Consider the following 20,425-nt stretch of genomic DNA (forward strand, 5'->3'; position numbering starts at 1 on the left):
AAAAGTTAGCGCTGTTTACTTACCCATGAAAGATGTATATTTGTCCACTTTTTTAGCCTTACTTATATTCAATGAGTGTGACCCTTGATTCTGTGTCAGAGGTAAGAGATCGCTTGTAGTCTGACAGCTGCTGTCTAGTGAACTGACTGATTTTTGTTAACTGTATAGTGCCAGCATGTGGTCAGGAGCTTGACATGTTAGCAAGTGTCAAAGCCTTATGTCCAGCTCAGAGTAAGTAAAGCCAAAGAAAAGGGGAAAATATAAACTTTTCAAAGGTAACAACTACAAAATGTTTTAATACTATACATGTAAAGCTTATCAGCTTAATACATTAAATTAATTAAATTTGTTTTGAGTCTTTAAAACCTTTTTTCTAGCTATACTTTGTAATTATGTCCATAATTATATGAGTTAAAGTGTTACTAAAACCAGGACCTTGCATTCACAAGATCTGGTCTCCCACAATACACAAAACATGGAAATGCAATTATTTTAGTAAATATAAACTGCTAAATACCTGGTTGTCAGTAGCAAGGAAGAATGCTTCCTTATGTTGGTGGTCAGTAGAAAGGACTTGTCAAAAACTGCCTCCTGTGTTTTTTTACACTGAACTGTTTTTTGGGGTAAATCAGTAGCAGTACCATGTACTCCATACTCATTCACATAGTGGGGGGCCATAATCTGGGGGCCCCCTTGTTGAAGGGGGCTTACAGATTCCGATAAGCCCCCTGCCTGCAGATCCCCACAATCACTGGCCAGGGTTGTGTGGAAGAGGTCCTTTCTTTTTGTACAGACTTCTCTCCTGATACAGTGGGGGAGATTTACGAAAACAGGAGCACTCATAATCTGGTGCAGCTGTGCATGGCAGCCAATCAGCTTCTAACTTCAGTTTGTTCAATTAAAGTGATACTAAACTCTTTTTTTTTTCTTTTACAATAACAAATATGTCATACTTACCTGGTTTGTGCACTGGTTTTGGACAGAGCAGCCTGGATTCTCCTTTTCTCGGGTCCCCCATCAGCGTTTCTGGCCCCTTCCTCCTGTCGGGTTCCCCCACAGCAAGCAGCTTGCTATGGGGGCACGATCCCGAGCAGCAGCACACAGAGCAGTGGCTTAGCCCAGCCCCCTCCCTCTCGTGATTGGCTCACTGGCTGTGATTGACAGCAGCGGGAGCCATTGGCTCAGCCAATCAGGAGTGAGAGTCCCCAGAGAACCGAGGCTCTCCTGGACATCACTGGATTAAGAGTGAGCTCAGATGTTAGGGGGGACTGGGGGAGCTGCTACACACAGAAGGTTTTTTTAGAATGCATGAAGGTAAAAAACCTTGAGCCTTTAGAACAACTTTAAGTTTTGACAATAAAACCTGGGAGATGACTAATTTCTCTGCAGAGCTGCACCAGATTTTGCACGCTCCAGTTTTAGTAAATCAAACCCAATGCATCTTTACCTCCTCAGTAGAGATATCTGTTGTATCTCCTCTTCACAGATGGGCTATAGAGTGAATGATCACTGTGATAACCAGTCACAGACTATCACAGCGATCATATGATCAGGATACGGTTCCCCGGGTCCCAATTGTTAGTACGAAACCTAGGGCTGTCACCAACAACTTGATCTCAGTGCTGAGAGCATGGACTCGTCCAGCACAAGCAAAGAAATCACATATATGCGGCACCCAGGAATAAAGACCACTTTTTGGATGTCACATATATCTGTTACGTGGTCATAAAGGGTTTAAGCTATTAAGCTGTAGAGATCTAGAGTTGTCACATATACTTGGAGTTCTTTTATGTAGATCAAAGACCTTTCAAAGATGGTTGTGGCAACAAAGAGAAAGATCAAAAACAACAACTTTGGGAAAAAAAATTATAGTAATAAGTAACAGAATAGAGATTTGACCTGTAATCGAATACACACAACTGTTGGAGATATCTGTGCAGCAGAAGTAGGGAGTAGTACCATCTATCTTTAGAAGGGGCCTAATCGGGGGCCGTACACTTTGTTTAACCAGTGGAACCCCTTGAAGCTACAACTATGATAAATGTTAAGGCAATTTATTACCAATACAGAATCATCTCTAGTAAGAAAAAAATCCTTAGAAAACAACCAGCTTTATATCACCTCTGAGCTATGATACCCTGGATAAACTATTTCTTTAATAAAAGTCGCTTTATCACTTTCTTCCCGTAGGTGAAAATAAATGAAGCTTAGTCTCTCTACGGGACTCAGTCCCATTCTTACAACTCTCTGCATGACAGCATGCCTAAGAAAAATATTGCACCCTTCTCTGAAAAAACATTTATCGTCAAATAGTGCTAACATTTTTCTTTTCTTTAGAATTTACTGCTTCCAATATATTAAATACAGTAGGCATCAAAACATTAAGAAGCCAAATAGCTTTGCTTGTTCAAGGAAAACCTTAAAGGTTTTAAAGACCCACTTTAATATCATAACATTTCTAATTTTGGAAACTAGGATTTAGTGAAAATTGGCAAACTCTTCCTTGAGTACCAAGGATTAAAGTAGAATCCTAATGTGTTCCTATTTCTCTTCAAACATAAACTATCAAATTTTAATAAAGAGATACGGTCTGTAAAAATGTAGGAGTAATGGTGCAGGATATTATGGAGAAGAATAAAGAAATGTAATACAGAGATATAAGATATACAGTACAACAGTGAATGTAATGTGTAGGTGTAAGACACTGGGGATAACACAGAAGTATGGGGCACTAAAAGCATAGCAAGTATTGGAGAGGAATTAAGTATCTCAAGGCTCCTGCTTTTCAGTGTGTGAAAGTCATCATTATAATTAGAGGCTATTGTTTTCTGTAAGATACCATTGGAGGAATTCAATAAAGCATTTGTGCCACATTTCTGGTGATATGGCCCTTTCAAAGGTCCTGTGACTGATTGAAAAAAATCTTGCTGCTAGTTTCAGTAGCTTTGCCATGCAGCAGACTCAGGTAGTTTTTAAAGTGGAACTAAACTCTCCTATCCTTTTTAGCAAGGAAACTGCCATCTTGGCATCTGTTTGACCTGCAGCTGCCATGATGCAGCACATGTGATCAGTTATCACTTCAGCAATTTGATAGTTTGACAGTTTGGCTGAGAGAACAAAAAATGAAAAAGTTAGCATTCCTGGCATGCCTGAAATGTAACTGTTTTTGAAACCTTTAAATCAATGAGTTTAGTTTCGCTTTAATAGTGTCATTTTTCCATAGTGTGCTATGGCTGCACCAAATTCAAAAACAATTACCTCCAGTTCGTAGACAATGAAACTGGGGGTAACTTAAGACCAAATCTAAGTTGAAGTACAGAGACAGGCAGAGTGCCTGTCTCTGTATGCTCTGCAGCATTACAGCATATTTACCCCTCCCCACCTGCTACTTGTTGCCAAGAATATTGTAAGTGTCAAAGCCAGAAGGTTTCTAGCCACCAGTGACAGTGGGCAGAGCCTGAAGGGGAAGCTGAGGGACTAGTTCCCCATCAGGTCTTCTGTTTCCTTGTGATTGTGTGAGATGGGAAAACAGCTCTCATTGTTTGAACACTGTTTGTATGGAGTAAATTATTGTGTGGAGTAAATTAAATGTTCTGGAGTGACATTCTGTTGTTTAGCCACAAGATGCCACTGTTTTCCTAACACAGCCTCAGACTGCATATATAATTCTATATTCATGAAGAGGTGGGGTTTTCACACAGAGTTTAGAGAACAGGAAGAAGAGAGACAGCAGCCATGTTTTGGAGGATGGTGAATGCGGGAGCCATGTTAGCAGAGAATCTGATGGCATCCCGGCATGAGAGCATCCCTCAGTAACCAGAGCTGCAGCTAAGTGAAGCTGATCGTGTCCAGGACCCTGATCCTGTTCAGAGAAAGGAAGGTTGCTGCCAGGAATGCTGATGAGAGCAGAGGAACAAAGCAACATAAACTGCGATACCGCATGCTTGTTGGAGAGACATTTGTTCTGTTCAAAGTCACCAGCGGATGCAAAGCAGACACGGGTCGGTAAGATCATGCACGCACCTCATTTCAGTGTTGGCGCCTAGAGACTGAGACCAGGCCTATAGTTAGTTAGTTAGGGTCTCTGTTTGTCAGGCCACAAGTGTTATTACTGATCATTGGAAGGCCTCCATAACTTAAAGTGACATTTCACATTGGAAAGCTGATAACATCCCACAAACTCAAGCCAGACTGGCATTTTGCTCAGAAGGAATACTCAGGCACGTGCTTCAGGACCAGTTATGGGAGAGGGAATACTGTAGATTTGTGTAAGATTGTAAGCTGGTGTGCTGTACCACAGGCTAGCCCATACCGTACACCCATACACTGATTCCTGCTCTTTTAGGGTAATAACGGGTAAGGTGTGGCAGCTTAGTTGTGCCCACCAGTAGGTAAATTACTATACCTTCCCCCTTCATCCATCAGGAGGCGCCATGCTGTGCAGCACAAGGGTCTCAGCCTTTGGGCTGGGTGTATGTAAATTTATTGTATGTTCTCAGCATTTGTGGTTGTGTTTATTTGCCACATCTAAGTAAAATTCTGTTGTGGCAAAAGCTGGTGTTGGGGTTGCTTTCCTCGTTCGTGACTTCACTGTATCCTGGGGAGCCCACCCCGGTACACAGCTTACAATTGACAGCAGGCAGTGGTTGGATTTCATAGCCAATAGCAGGCTGTCTTTTGGCAACATATCCACCCACAGCCTGCAGTTAATTGCAAGGAGAACAAAAGGAACAGATGGGGAACTAGTGTCTCTGAATCCTTATCAGAGCCCATCTACCCAGCATAAAATCTCCTCTGCCACTGAATTGTCCATGTGACAGCTGCAGGGAGAGAGCTCAGATGCACTGAGGATAGAGTTGGACATTCTGGCCTCAGTGCAACTCTGCATGACAAATGTTGGTGCTTGCCTCAAATTCATGTACCTGCTGGTGAGAAAGAAGCAGAGCCTGCATATGCATCCTGCATATGCATTGTGCAATCTTTGCTGCCTTCATTTACTTACATTATTACAAAATACACATACTGTATACATTGAGTTTTTGACATACATGAATTAAATTATCTATTTTAAGTTGATCTATTTCTCATATATAAAAAGCAGTATTTCCTTTATAACAAGCAATAGGATTTGTACAGACTCGTATAGATGACCTTTAAAACACCAGGAACATTTGTCTTCTTGGGCTGCACTTAGGTTGCTTTGCCATATATTTAAAGGGCAACTCCACTTTTGTGAGAAAAAAAAAAGCATATAAAAAAACATAAGTTTCTGCAAACCTACCAAGGCATGGCCGTCCACCTACACTAACAGGCCAGGCAAGAAAGCATTAATCAGAGAAGCAGCCAAGAGGTCCATGGTAACTCTGGAGGAGAGAGATCCACAGCTCAGGTGGGAGAATCTAGAATCTGTCCACAAATCTGGCCTTCATGGAAGAGTGGCAAGAAGAAAGCCATTGTTGAACGAAAGCCATAAGAAGTCCCATTTGCAGATTGCAAGAAGCCATGTGGAGGACACCGCAAACATGTGGAAGAAGGTGCTCTGGTCAGATGAGACCAAAATTGAACTTTTTGGCCCAAAAGAAAAACGCTATGTGTGGCAGAAAACTAAAACTGAACATCACAATGAACACACCATCTTCACTGTAAAACATGGTGGTGGCAACATCATATTATGGGGATGCTTTTCTTCAGCAGAAACAGGGAAGATGGGAAGATGGATAGAGCCAAATACAGGGAATTCTTAGAAGAAAACCTGTTAGAGTCTGCAAAAGACTTGAGACTGGGGGGGAGGTTTACCTTCTAGCAGGACAACAACCCTAAACATACTACCAGAGCTACACCGTTGTACCATTCCGTAATGGTTTAAAAAAAAACATGATTATGTGTTAGAATGGCCCCATCAAAGTCCATAAATCCAATTGAGAATGTGTGGCAAAAGTAGAATATGTGACTTGAAAATTGCTGTTCATAGACACTCTCCATCCAATCTGACAGAGCTTGAGCTATTTTGCAAAGAAGAATGGGCAAAAATGTTACTCTCTAGATGTGCAAAGCTGGTAGAGACATCCCCAAAAAGATTTGCAGCTGTTTTTGTAGCGAAAGGTGGCTCTACAAAGTATTGACTTGGGGGAGCTGAATACAAACGCACGCCACACTTTTCAAATATTTATTTGTGAAAAGTTTTGAAAACAAGTTATCATTTTACTTCCACTTCACAATTATGTGCCACTTTGTGTTGGTCTATCACATAAAATCCCAATAAAATACATTTACATGAAGTGGAAAATTTCAAGGGGTATGAATACTTTTTCAAGGCACTGTATATAGTTATAAACAGTATATATATTGCAATGTTCAGGGGTAGTTTCACTCAGCGTAGCGCTCACCAGCAAGTCCATGCTAGTTGTGCCGTTTAAGGACTTGTTGGCCCACTTTTATTAAAAGGTCTATCCAGAATTCCCATGCAGGGGGTTTCAACTTTACACAGTAACAATGTTAACAATAAATACCAAGCCACCAGGCTCTCTGGTCAGCACTGCTGCTCAGGATTTGTGCCTCGGTCCTCCTGCCCATGTAACAGTGTCCCTGTACTCCAAAACACACTCTGTACCTCTGCTGGCACTCGTTCCTTCAGCTCCCTACTGCTCCAGCCCTCAGGCACACTTGAGGCTACTCTGTTACACCCACATGGACTCCTCAAGAGAGTAGAGCCCAGAACCCTGGTCCTGACTCTACAAAAATAGCTACACACACCTGAACAATCAGTCTCCTGGCTATTCCCAAAACCTGGTCCTAGGATTGGAGATCTCCTTCCACCCAGATCACTGCGAAATCTTAGGGCTCCAGGTCCAAAACCCTGGAGCATCCAAAACAGAGAACTGCACTGTCACTATAAATATATATATATATATATATATATATATATATATATATATATATATATATATATATTCCCCCCTCCCCTTTTATCTCTTCCCCCCTTGCTCTTCTCTTCTTCCCATTCATTGTCTATTTTTCTTATAGCTAGTGCTACCAATATTGTCAGTCCTATTCTCTCTCTCTCTCTCTCTGATTGCTCTGGCTCCTTAGCCATCTCTCTTTAGTGATGGCATACTCTCAACCTTTACCCTTTTAGTGGAAAAGAAAACTTGTACACTGGCCTATGGGCTAGTTTATTGTTATATGATGTTACACCTCATTTTTTCTGACGTACTCAGAAAAACAGTATGATTCTCTTGCTATTTAGGCAGCTGATCAGGCATTGACCTTTAGAGTTTTGTACTTTACTTTATGCCTTTGTTCATGCATGTATCTCTGTACCAGTTTTGATTATGATACCCATGTCCAATACAGGCACTCATATTGTTTTGTTGTTGTGCAAAATAAAAACTTTAAATTGCTAAAAAAAAGTATAAGGGGATACAAGGGGCCCTTTGCAGAGATACTATTATTTTGTCTGTCATTGGCAAGTTGTCTCTTTAATGTAGTCCCTGCTGCACTGGAATTATGCCTACAATTCTGCTAAAACTAGCATAATGGTTGCTCAAGGAACAGCCTAATTTTACTCTAGCATCAATGTTCAAATTGTAGTAAAAAAACGTTTTTTATATGTAAGCCAAACCTTTTGTACAGAAACATAGAAATCCATATAATTTACTCTTCTGAATGACATTGAAAGCAAAGATTTGCAGTGGAACAATCATACAGTCACAGATGGCTAATATAACATACTCCAGCCAGACACAGCAAATCAATGCAGAGCTCGTGTGTCGACTGCACAAAGACAAGGTGGAGAATAGGAAAGGACAATTGGTACCAGGTTGAGGGCACAAGATAAGAAACTTTGCACAAGAGAAGACTGCCAGGGGTTACAATCTGGATTACAAGCATGGCTACACTTGTTGAAAGCAATAGCTATGTGGTTGGCATCCCAGCTATAACCAGCAACCATAAAACCATCAAAGTCACTAGAAATGCCAAAAACATGTAGAAATACAGCTTGTGACTGAACTATCAAACCATGTGTCATTGCGGTTTATTATCTGAACTCTCAAAGCTGTCTTCAGACAAAAGATACCCACAAGCTTGAATAGTGCTATGTGTATTTGGATTTTTTTTTATATAAAGTAAATACAAATATATTTTAAAAAAGATAAAACTAGGCAAGATTAGGTTTAGGAAAAGCCAAGCTGGCCATGTATTGGGAATCCAACTGATTAGAAACCAATACCCAGATACTTGTGCAATCCTGTCTGAGACCTATCAATAGAGTTGAGCTTGGGCATCTTCCAAACACACCTCCAAAGCTGTTTTGTACTCCAATGAGCTGCAGGCAGATCATTCACTGCCACACAAATCTCACAGTCTGCAGAGCAAAGAATATCTGGACCCACAGCTCATCTGGGTTAGAGATGAGTTCAGAGGATGCCCATGCTCATCTCTATTCACCAGCCATTCAGTAGCACATTTTGGCTGGTCCTCCCATCAATGCTTCTTATGACTATTAGGCAATTTAGACCAGCACATGTATATTTTTGTTTTTAAAGCAAACTAGGTGGAATTAACCTTCATACCTGCACCAGAATTTATGTGTAGAAGCGAGGATGAAACAGTGTGTGCAGTGGCATCCTGAGGCAGGTGCGGGGTGTGCGGTCCGCACCAGATGACACCAACCGCACGGGGTGACACCGGACCCGGTCCACAAAAAGGTACGTTGTAAAGCAAGCTGACGATCCCCGCAGGATGGATCGGATCTGCGGATTGAGCATAATGGATCGGAGTCTGATCCATTATGCTCAATCCGCAGGTCCGATCCATTCTACGGGGATCGTCGGAGGGGGTTTCACCAAGTGTTATTGCACCGGGTGACACCAACCCTAGGGATGCCTCTGAGTGTGTGACAGAGTAATAAACCAATAAATCAAGATAATTAATTAATTTATTTATAACAAGTACTTACATAGCACCGTCAATTTACACAGCGCTTTACATATATATATATATATATATATATATATATATAAAACATTACACATTTGTATCAGTTCCTAACCCTCAAGAAGCGTACAACCTAAGGTCCCTAACTCACATTTATACATACACATACTAGGGCCAATTTACACAGGAACCAATTAACCTGCCATCATGTATTTGGAATGTGGGAAGAAAGCAGAGTACCCGGAGGAAACCCATGCAGGCACAGGAGAACATGAAAACTCCAGGCAGGTGTTGCCGTGGTTGGGATTAATTATTTATTACTACTACTTTGTACCTACAAACATTTTTTGTGTCACTACCTCTAAATCTCTATTCTACAGCTATACTTTCCTTTGTGCCAAATGAACAATCTACTGACATTATTTTTTTCATTGGACACCTTTGCATAGAAATATATTAATTTTAGAAACTTGACCACTTTTCCACATACACCAGTCTGTGTTAATTCCTCTCACTGTGTCAAATTACCTGAGCCACTGGATCCCTATGATACTTGCAAGCATCCCAAAATCATTCCATATGTGCAAAATCTCTGCATGGCCATAGCAAGAATGCAGACAAGGAGGCAAACAGCTTTTTATATTAACTAGGGCAGCAAAAACATCTATTACCCTAGGTTCACACCTAAGCGTTTTCCGCAGCATTTTGCAGAAACGCACTACAGTCCATTTAACATGATTTCCTATGGTTCACATCTCTTTTTTCACCCACTGCGTTTTTTGGAAAGGGTGAGGGAATTTTTTAATGCAAAAAGTTGCGTCTTTGGTTCTATAGACTGCAATGGAAACACTGCAGAAAAGTATGTAGTGCATTTTTGCAGGGTTTTTGCCACGTTTTTTTTTTGCGTTTTTAATCTACCTAGCAACAAGAAAAAAAACGCGAAATGCATCACAAACACTGCAAAAACACAACACAAAACATACTGCAGAAACGGATCAAATGCAAACTGCATAGGTGTGAACCTAGCCTTACACAGAAATTGCTATGATTGAAACAGTAAAACAGCATACTTTTTTTGTTTTTCTGAGTCCTTATAACAAAGTTATATTGTCTGTTGATCCTTAAAGAAGATCTATTATTTTCCTGCCAAGTTGTCCAGTGCCCTGTATTGATTATAAACTATTTAAGGCTATCTCCATTATGCGTAGTAAATTCTTATTTCAGTTTTGGATGGGTAGTGGTGGGTTGAGTCCCCTGTGTCCTGGTGAGGTTAGCCCACAGCAAAGCCACAATTAAGTCACCACACTCCTCCAGTGGTTGGATGAAGCTGGGCATCCTTATTACTGGAGGTCCCGAAGGATACAAGAGACCAGCAAGTGGTTTAACCCGGCAGTCACCGAGCAAAACTGAATTACACTTTGTGGAGAGTTAAGTTGCAGATTATAACCACCATAAATCGTAGTACTTTCTCAGAAGCTTGATTTCAAAACTGATTTTAATTTCTGTCTTTGAAAGCATTATTATTGATAATATTTTAGCTGAAATGCTTTTGGGAATATGATATTATTAAAAATATGTATTGTCACCAGAGCCATCTGTATTCTATCCCCTGCAGGCTGTTCAGTCTTCCAGCTCAGCAGTCAATAGCATCTACAGTAGTAATTGCTTAGATAAAATTTTATCAAGGTTGCACATTCCATTTAACTCATAGAACTGACACATTTTAGTTTTGATTGTCACTGCACAACCATGTGAGTCCTGCATTAAAACTGAAATCCCGTTCTGCGGCTTGGAAAAATCCAAGAATATAAAAGACCCTGCGAAGGCTAAAGCACAAAAAAGACAAACTAGTCAGCAGGAATATTTATGTAGGGAAAATAACACTGGGTAAAATCTCTACATGTCTTTACTTCTGCTATGAAAACACCTCAGGCTTTCAAGTTATCATGGTTCAAAACCTTTACCTACCTGATTTATTATGCAGCTGGTATTTACAGGACAGATGTGGCTGTCCAAAGCTATTATTTTACTATTTTAGAATCTTACAGAGATTTATGTAGGTCAGTAATAGTAATTTAAAAGACTTCTCTGTTAACATATTATAACTTACAGTATATGAGCTCCTACAGTACAGTTCGCCTCTGTCAGCACTGTTTTATAGTTAATTAGCCTACAAACATTTTGTGTTTTGGTTTACAATTTGGTATTGAGTCAGCTACAGATCTAATAAATATTCAATATTGCTCCAACAGAGTTGGTAAACTTTGGCATTGACACAATTATGGGCAGCTTTCAAATGCTAGTTCCACTTTCTATGCCCAGTTTGGTCCTACATATATTGTATCTTTCCAAAGTGAAAATATAGAAGGGCAAAGTGAGCATACTGTGTGTCCAATATCTTATCCCAACAGTTGTTAACCAGTTAGTTACTGTAGAAACTAGGCAACTCTGCCTCTATTGGCTAATCAACTACATTTCATACAATAGCAAACATATACAAGAACAAGCATGTACAAATGTCAAATTCACATCAAGGTTTTTAAAGTTCAATCATTTTTTCTTAGTTTTGAATAGCGTTGGTAAGGGTTTTTACTGGAGCTCCATTAAAAAATTACCCTCACTTCCTGTCATACTGATAATGTATCAGCAGATAGGAAGTGAATGTATATACACTGAAGTGTTCGATATTTCAGCAGACACTCCCATAATAGTAGTTTTGTTAACTGTATTGCTATTTCCAGATGACCATGTTTTACAATCTGATAACCAACTTATTACTGAATAGAATGAAATCATGATTTGATAGAAGTCAAACATGATATTGATGTTTTTCACCATAGGAAATGTAATGTGCCCCATCAGCTTTATGCACCTCGTAATATAGGAGTGTTGGCACTTAACTGTTATTTACTTATACATTCAGGTAGATGCTTGTTATAAATGTAATTTTTTTTATAGCTGGAATTATGGATTATGTGTAGGGTTTAAGGGAGGGAAATCTCAGGTCAAATAGAGCCAGACTCCATATTTGTATTGCTTCTAAATTATTTTTCAACAGTCATTTATGAGTATCTGGCTTAACAGATGTTTCTGGCTGCTATTAGTGCTCTGGCATGCAAGACTTCTGCTAAGTACAGTTTATGGCAGGGCTTAATTAAAAATCTTTTGAATATTTGCAGACCCTGCTAAGTACTGTTTATTCGTTCCAACCTGATCTGCTTTCTAGTGTGGGGTGGCTGATCTTGTCTGTGGCTTCCCTTTCTGCAGCAGAAACAGCAGATTTAAATCTAATTGTTTTGTAGAGACTTCTGAATTTTTCAGAAATGAGAGTGCCAGTGTGCTCAATATGGATTCCCAATCTTTTCACTCAGTATGGGGTCCATCAGATTTTACAATCTACATTAGTAAACATTGGACAAAATGTCAGCACCTTTTCCACAGCAGATTGTAGTACTGCAAAATGTGACACTCTGCACACTAGGAATAATGAGCAGAAAAGGGAAATATAAGAGATGGCTGGTCCTGTGTGGTTACATGAGAAATCACTCATTAGCTGTCTACAACTCCATGTTCCATCCCCATGGAGTCTCACTCTTCTGGCTGCAGCTATATAGCCTCACCTCTGCAGCATTGTCCATATTGTGGGAATAAATGAAATAACAGTGAAAAAAATGAAATTTCCTTGTAATGGCTTTAGCACGTAGGCCTAGCGAGTCAGGTGTAGATTTCTCACTGCCAATAGATGTAAGTAGCCACAGGGTCACTCGGCCATACCCACCTATAGACATGTGCATACCAGAAATGTTTGTTTCGTTTCGGATGCATTCGTTTAAAAAAGGATTTTGTTTAATCATATTTATTATGTTGACCTGGTTCGTTTTCGGATTTGTTTCATATGTTCGGCATTCATTTCATGTATATATTTGTTGGTCTGGGTGGATTCAAAAAAGTTTGCAGTTTTTCCGGAAGATTGCTATACATTCGCTATATTATCAAATCAGATGGATTCAAATCAAAAAGGATTTGATATTCAGACTCTAGTTCAACCCACCAAGAGAAATGGTATGAGCTGATTGGACAATATCAACCGGCGTCATCTGCATCTGAATTAACAAATGGAATGAACTTTTGATTTATTCATTATCCGAATCAGAATTATTGAACGAATGTAAAAATTTAAATTATTTCCCTATGGGCCCAAACTACTATTACTTCATGTAATCCAAAAAAAAATTAATGAAACAAATGCATTTGTTAATTTTGCTATACTTTGTCAGATTCGTTGACATTCGTTACATCCGAATCTCAGAAAATTGTATTTTCATCCGAAAAACAATGAAATGAAAAGATACCCAGAAGAAACCACTGGGTGACTCTTTTCAAAACAAAAGTGTTTTGGATAGACTGACCCTTTAATGACAATTATAACAATTGATTCTCCTGAAATTCCCAAGAACCAAAAACACTGGGATTCATCACATGCAACTACAACAAGCCAGATAAACAAGTGTCAGTGCCAAGTGTGCTGAGCTCATTTACTAGGCATGCGGGGACCCACGGCACTTCCTGTGGTAGGGCTCTATACATGCTGCATATGGGGGAGGACATCGCTTATATACAAAATGTTCACATTTAAACACCAGCCAAAGAAGGAAGCACGACAATGAAGACTATACACTCTACTTTAGGCTGCACATGTAGTGAAAGGATATACCAGTGAGAACAAACTATAAATAACATTAGCACAGGCGATCAGTGGAAACTAGAAAGATGGACAGCTCTGAATTCAGTAACCCTTTCAATGCTAATGTAGTCCCACAAGTGAAAAAAGTAATAACATAACAAATGGAGGGAAGTATCCCTTATCATCCATTCAGAAATCATTTCACGACACTTCCCTTGCCTTTGCCTAAAGTGACTCTTTCATTACAAAAGTGTGGGACTGCCATTGCTGTACTCTGCTTTAAGAACATCAGTTCCCTGGATGTAAAGCTGATGCTCTGGCTTCAATGCTTTCTGAAGCTATGATCTGGAAAAAAAAAGATAAGGAATGCTGACACTTTGCAGAAGCTCATTTACTGCGTTTGATCCAGGTCTGGAATGCAAAAGAATTAAAGTGATTGTAAAGGCTATTTTTTTTTTGTAATGACAAACATGCCTATACTTAACTGCTGTGTGCAGTGGTTTTGCACAGAGCACCCCGGATCCTCCTCTTCTCGGGTCCCCGCAAGAGCTCTTGGCTCCCTCCTCCTGTTGGGTGCCCCCACAGCAAGCAGCTTGCTATGGGGGCATAAAAGATGATCATCAGAAACTCTGAACAACCCTTCAGCGCTCACACAGAATGATGTAAATAAATATTTTGTGAAATTAAATAAAAATGACTGGAATTAGAACGAAATTAAAGGAATAAGAGGGAATAAAAGAATAAAGTGAATAAAAACCAGTCTACGGATTGATGGATGGGGGCAGGATTCCAGGTGGAATCAGTGTGTTTAGGATGCAGTGGTCATTAAGTCCATCCGATGGGTGTGAAGAATAGGGAAGGAGACTGTGGAAGCTGTAAACCACACAAGCGGACCGGCAGCAACTCATCAAGGATGGGGGTATCTCACAGAGATATGCAAGGAACAAGAAGCAGGGTGCCAGGTCAGCATGGATAAAAGCAGTAGTACTTTATTATAAAAAACACTTCCATCTTAAAATCCCTCAGCGAGAGTGGCAGATGAGAACACCGGAGCCAGGGGCATCAAAAGAGTGGATCCGATGATCTGTGCATGGCCGATGAAGAGACCCGCAGCGGTGGATGATCAGCGTCTCCATGTGACTTCCCGCTGATAGTAGGAAAAAGTGACAGGTGCTGTGAATGGAATGGGGGGCAAGCTGCAACACGTTTCAGAAGCTTCGCCTCCTTTGTCATCAGATCCGCTCATCTGATGCCCCTGGCTCCGGTGTTCTCATCTGACACACTCGCCGAGGGATTTTAAGATGAAAGTGTTTTTTATATTAAAGTACTACTGCTTTTATCCACGCTGACCTGGTGCCCTGCTTCTTGTTCCTTGCATGCTATGGGGACACCTGAGCATGCGCACTCCCCAGCCACTGCTCCATGTGTTCGTTCACACACAGAGCCATGGCTTGCCCCCGCCCCCTCTCTCTTCTTATTGGCTCACTGGCTGAGATTGACACTGTCTTAGCCAATGAGGAGAGATAGTCCTGGGATAGCCAAGACTCCAGTACACATTGCTGGATCAAGAGGGGGCTTAAGTGAGTATAGGGGGGGCTGGGGGGATGCTTCACAGAGAAAGCCAGATACAGCCAGGTAATTAGTATTTTCAAATGAGGCCCCAGCAATGTCAGCCCTCATACATTTCTATTGGCGGATTCACTTTACGTTGGCAATATAAGGAAGATGTTGATTATTCACAAGTGAATGACCAGATGCACAGATGGGGTACCTTCTGGTTTCTTCACGGGTACCTTGGCAAAATGCCTAAAAATTGCCCAAAAATAAACAAGCCAGCAGGTGGATCAAGTCTGCCTTTTAATGACACAAAATCATAGATTTTCATTTAGCACCATTACAACCTTCCAGCCATCAGCATCCTAACAACCAATTATGTTATCAGATGATAAGGAGGATGCTGGGTGCCTGCACAGCATCCTTGTTTGCATACCCCCCCCCCCCTTCCTCCCACATCCCTTTCAATCACATTAGCTGAGTGAGGTAGAGAAACATTGCAAAACTGTCAGTACCACTGTGCAAAGGTGTATTTACTTTGGACAAATAAATCAAGTTGAGTGTCCTACATATGTAGATGTTGCTGCATTATGTAAAACTAATAGTTTAGTTTTTTAAATTTTAGAATGGGGTGCCTTGAGATTTTACATAAATTTAAAGGGTGCCTTGACTGAATATGTCTATTTTATCAGCAAATAGTAAAAGTTCACAATGCTACGGATTCCTTGTAACCTCAATGACAAGCTCTCAAGCTCCACCAAGGTGATTGTTTTGGCTTTTTTTATGGGGAACTTGTAATCCAATTTTCCCAGATACGTTACAACCTATAGGGTATGACCATAAGCAAAATAAAATTGTCCAACCTCTAACTGTCAAACACTGTGTTTCATGAACATCATAAGGAGAAATTTCTTTGCCAAGCATTAGCAGGATTTAGAAAAAACATAAATATAAAAAAGTAATGCAACGTTAAAAAAAAAAGTCAGCTTGGGATTAATTTACAGAATTTCATACCAAATGCATTTCCTTGCAATTTGCTAATGTAGAAACACTGCATGGTACATTACTGCCTGTGGGGCCCATTCTCTCCAGAACCATTCAAAACTTGTTTCAGGGTACAGTGAATTTTGAAAAAAATCTGCATGTTATGAGTTTGGGCTCATTCAAATCACCTGAGTGGAGACCTTCAAATAGGCACTGCAAATCTATCTGAAAACAAACGAAAGTCCACACAATACTGCATGTGTTTTCAATTGCTTTTGGTATGAGCAAGCAGGAGGATTATTATTTACAGCCTCAGAATCCTACATGCATTTTCAATCACCTCTGCCATGTGCAAGCGTTAAGACAAACATTTACTGTCCCAGCACTTACATTTTCAGTGAGGTTCTAATGGTGGCATAAGGAGAAGGAGACCTGAAAGCTTCTTTAAATGCTCAATAGTTTACAGATTAGCAAAAGAACCAAAGAAAATTAGTAGCACTATTTACATATGTGCCATTAAAAACAAAAGTGTCATTTGGATCTAGATCTAGAGTAACCACTAGAGGTGTTCAGTAAGGTCTCTAAGACCAGGTAGTAATCACATCTTTAGTTTAATATATAAAACACCAACTTGTGCGTCAACAATTTTGTAAATCAAATAGAAAAAGGAGTATAGACTCCAATAAAGAGTTGTTAAAGATAACTACATTAACTTTTTCAAAAGTCCACAAAGTCCTGCTTCCTACCTGAAAACAGGGATCTGAAGATGTTTCCTTCGGACTTGGATGAACTTATCAGCAGTGCCACCAACATCTGTCTTCTCTTGCAGACAGGTCTCCAACTGTGTGGCTAGCTTTGTATCTCTTGTTTTCAGGAGGTTACAGGGCAACATAGCTCAAGAAAAGTCGCTAAGTACCGTTCATGTTGGCATCAGCATGTGTTGATATTTTATAAACTGAATGTCAGGGATATATGTGCAAGAGAGTGCGGAACAAAGCCAGATGTTTGTCTTAGATGGGAGGGGAAAAGGAGGGGAAAGTATACAGTTTTAGAAAGAACCTCAAGCAGCTTTATATATTTATTTCCCTCGGTACGTCAACAATAAAGGAAAACAGATGCGCTAGTCCAGGAATCTAAATTAACTGTTTGAGATGTACATTCTAGGTAATTGTAAGTTAATGCAGGGGCACAGAACAACATGAACAATATAATGAATATTATAAGGTTAACAGCAGACTGTGTTAGCCACACACAAGTTGAAATACATAATAAACCAGAATCTGCATTATGTCTTTTATATGTTCTTTTTTGAACTTTTATCATATTACTTGTGATCAGTGGGGTTTAAATTGAACTTTAGGCAGGTATAAAAGAGATAACCATTCAGGCTGAAGCAGTGGTGTATTTTGGTTTTGTGCTGCCCTAGGCAAGACTAAAATCGGGCCCCCCCGCACCTAAATTTGTCCCACCCTTTTATCTGCAAACCATGCCCCTTCCTCTTTAGGCTCCACCTCCTCCTATTAGAGCTCCACCCACTGACAATGATGAGACGCTATTCCTCCCACTGACACCAATGATGGGGTACGATTCCTCCCACTGACACTAATGATGGGGCACTATTCCACCACTGATACCAATGATGAAACACTTTTCCTCCCACTGACACCAATGATGGGGCACTATTCCTCCCACTGACACCAATGATGGTGTCCCATCATTAGTGTCAGTGTGTGAGGAATAGTCCCCCATCATTGGTATCAGTGGGAGGAATAGTGCCCCATCATTGGTATTAGTGGGAGGAATAGTGCCCCATCATTGGTATTAGTGGGAGGAATAGTGCCCCATCATTGGTGTCAGGGGGAGGAATAGTGCCCCATCATTGGTATCAGTGGGAGGAATTGTGCCCCATCATTGGTGTCAGTGGGAGGAAAAGTGCCCCTTCATTGGTGTCAGTGACACCAATGAAGGGGCACTATTCCTCCCACACTGACTCTAATGATGGGGCACTATTACTCCCACTGACACCAATTATACTTACATCGCTGTGCTGACCCCTGCTCCAGCCTGGGATCCCTCCTTCAGACACAGACACTTACCCATCAGCTGCCTTCCTTCTCCAGCCGCTCTCCTCCTCACCGGCTCCAGCTGCTCCCTCACTCGATCTTCAATCTTTGTGCTGCCGCTCAGCTCCTCCTCTCCAAGCTCAGCTTCCTCGCCTGTGATTGGCCGCTTGTGTGCCTTTTCTGAGCTACAGATCTGGCGGCCAATCCCTGGCAAGGAGGCAAAGCTTGCAGAGGGAGGGACAGGCTGCCATAGGCTGCCCAGTGATCCCAGGGGTGTGGCCAGATTAGAGGGATGGCTTGTCATCCCGCCCACATCGTGATCAAGATTTAGGAAGATGAAGACACCGGACAGACACCCTCTGCACCCCTCCTCCAGCAGCGCCTTGTGGACCGGATCGACGTGGGACACGAAGTCAGGTAAGACACAGCAGCCCCTGTCCCTTTCCCACGGTAGTGTCCCTTCCACGGGGAAAGGGGGGGCGGCACTGCAGAGGGACAGGTGAGGGGCAGATGGACAGGAGGAGCGCAGAGGGACAGGTGAGGGGCAGATGGACAGAAGGAGCACAGAGGGACAGATGGGGGGCAGCGTGACGGGGGGGAATTGGACAGGATTGGGGCAGCGGGACAGGAGTAGTGCAGTGGGACAGGTGAGGGGCAGTGGGACAGGAGGAGTGCAGGGGGACAGGTGAGGGGTAGTGGGACAGGTGAGGGGCAGTGCGACAGGAGGAGCGCAGTGGGACAGTTGAGGGGCAGTGGGACAGAAGGTGTGCAGTGGGACAGGTGAGGGGCAGTGGGACAGGAGGTGTGCAGTGGGACAGGTGAGGGGCAGTGGGACAGGAGGAGTGCAGAGGGACAGGTGAGGGGCAGATGGACAGGAGGAGCGCAGTGGGACAGGTGAGGGGCAGATGGACAGGAGGAGCACAGTGGGACAGGTGAGGGGCAGATGGACAGGAGGAGTGCAGAGGGACAGGTGAGGGGCAGATGGACAGGAGGAGTGCAGAGCAATAGGTGAGGGGCAGATGGACAGGAGGAGTCCAGAGGGACAGGTGAGGGGCAGATGGACAGTTTGGGCTCAAGTCCAACTTACAATTCATGATTTGAAGATAACCGTACAGTTAGAATAATTGGTGTTACCCATAATGTAAACATACTACGTTTATATCCACAAAACATAACCAGTTGGGCACTCGAGTACAGGTTTAGAAAGCACTAAATTAGAAGGTGAACATACTGCCCATGTAGCTTCTGCTGCTGCAGTCATAAATAGTGGGCTTTTTTTCAGTAAGGCAGTGCTCAAACAGACAATACAATATATGCGGAATGTTCTTGCTGATGGTTTGTTGCCACATTTGGAGTGTTCTCCTTGAAGTCAATAATTAGCATGTACACTTAGGGATTTGGCTCAGCACATTTTATCAGGCTAGTTGTTTTGAGGGTGCTTGAATGGAGCAAACACCACCTGCCAACTATCCATTTTAAGTTCCTTTTGAACATAATCTAACTTCACTTAAAGTAGAACTCCAAGCTACATCTAATTAGTCTTAAACACGCACCCTCCCCTTTCCTAACACCTATGATTAACCTATGCAGGAAAGATGTATAGTACGAGGGGAGTTCAAATCAAACTGGGACTTTTAATTTACAGGTATAAAAAGGGATGCTAGCGTGGCAGTACTACACACAGTAAGTGGCAAGGGTGTCCTATTACTGATAGGCGGCACACATCTCGTGGGCCAGTCCAGAAACTGTTAATCAAGATGGCAGACAACAGTGTTAGTGCGTGCATGGAACAGAGTGTGGTGATGAAGTTTCTTGTGAACAAAGGCACAAAAACCTGTGGATATCTACACAAGACTTCAAGCTAAGTATGGTGATGAAACGCTCAGCCACAGTAAGACATTGGAATGATGCAAATGTTTCAAAGATAACCGCACATCCATCAGTGACGATCTGGGCCGTGGTGGTTCCCAGCCCACAGCAGTCTTTTCTGTGAACATTCAGCACATGGAACGCCTGATCCTGGATAATCGATGCATAACCTGTCATGAAATTGCACAAGAGATGAATCTTTCTCTGCTTCACTGATGATGAAGTGAAGCAGGCTATCCTAGGATGGTTCAGGCGTACTGACAAATCTTTCTATGCTGAAGCTTTCCAGGCATTAGTTAAATGCTGGGATAAGTGTATAAATATAGCAGGGGAG

At 41.6% G+C, this 20,425-nt stretch overlaps 1 protein-coding gene across 4 annotated transcripts in view; it reads right to left on the reverse strand.

Moving 5' to 3' along the window:
• The window catches only part of PDE1B (phosphodiesterase 1B), a 470,076-nt gene that overhangs the window by 163,308 nt on the left and 286,343 nt on the right, over positions 1 to 20,425 (reverse strand). Inside the window, exon 1 of one of the 4 annotated variants that reach the window (XM_089691398.1) lies at positions 16,906 to 17,120. The exons of the other annotated variants lie outside the window; for them this stretch is intronic. Within the exon in view, the coding sequence (XP_089547524.1) occupies positions 16,906 to 17,051 (146 nt within the window). The 5' untranslated portion in view covers positions 17,052 to 17,120. Of the gene's footprint in view, positions 1 to 16,905; positions 17,121 to 20,425 lie in introns of those variants that run through there. 4 annotated transcript variants of the gene reach the window in all.

This window comes from Staurois parvus, unplaced genomic scaffold, assembly GCF_062004578.1.
Source record: "Staurois parvus isolate SC_StPar_1 unplaced genomic scaffold, SC_StPar_1.0 ptg000562l, whole genome shotgun sequence".
In the NCBI taxonomy this organism is placed as follows: Eukaryota; Metazoa; Chordata; class Amphibia; order Anura; family Ranidae; genus Staurois; species Staurois parvus.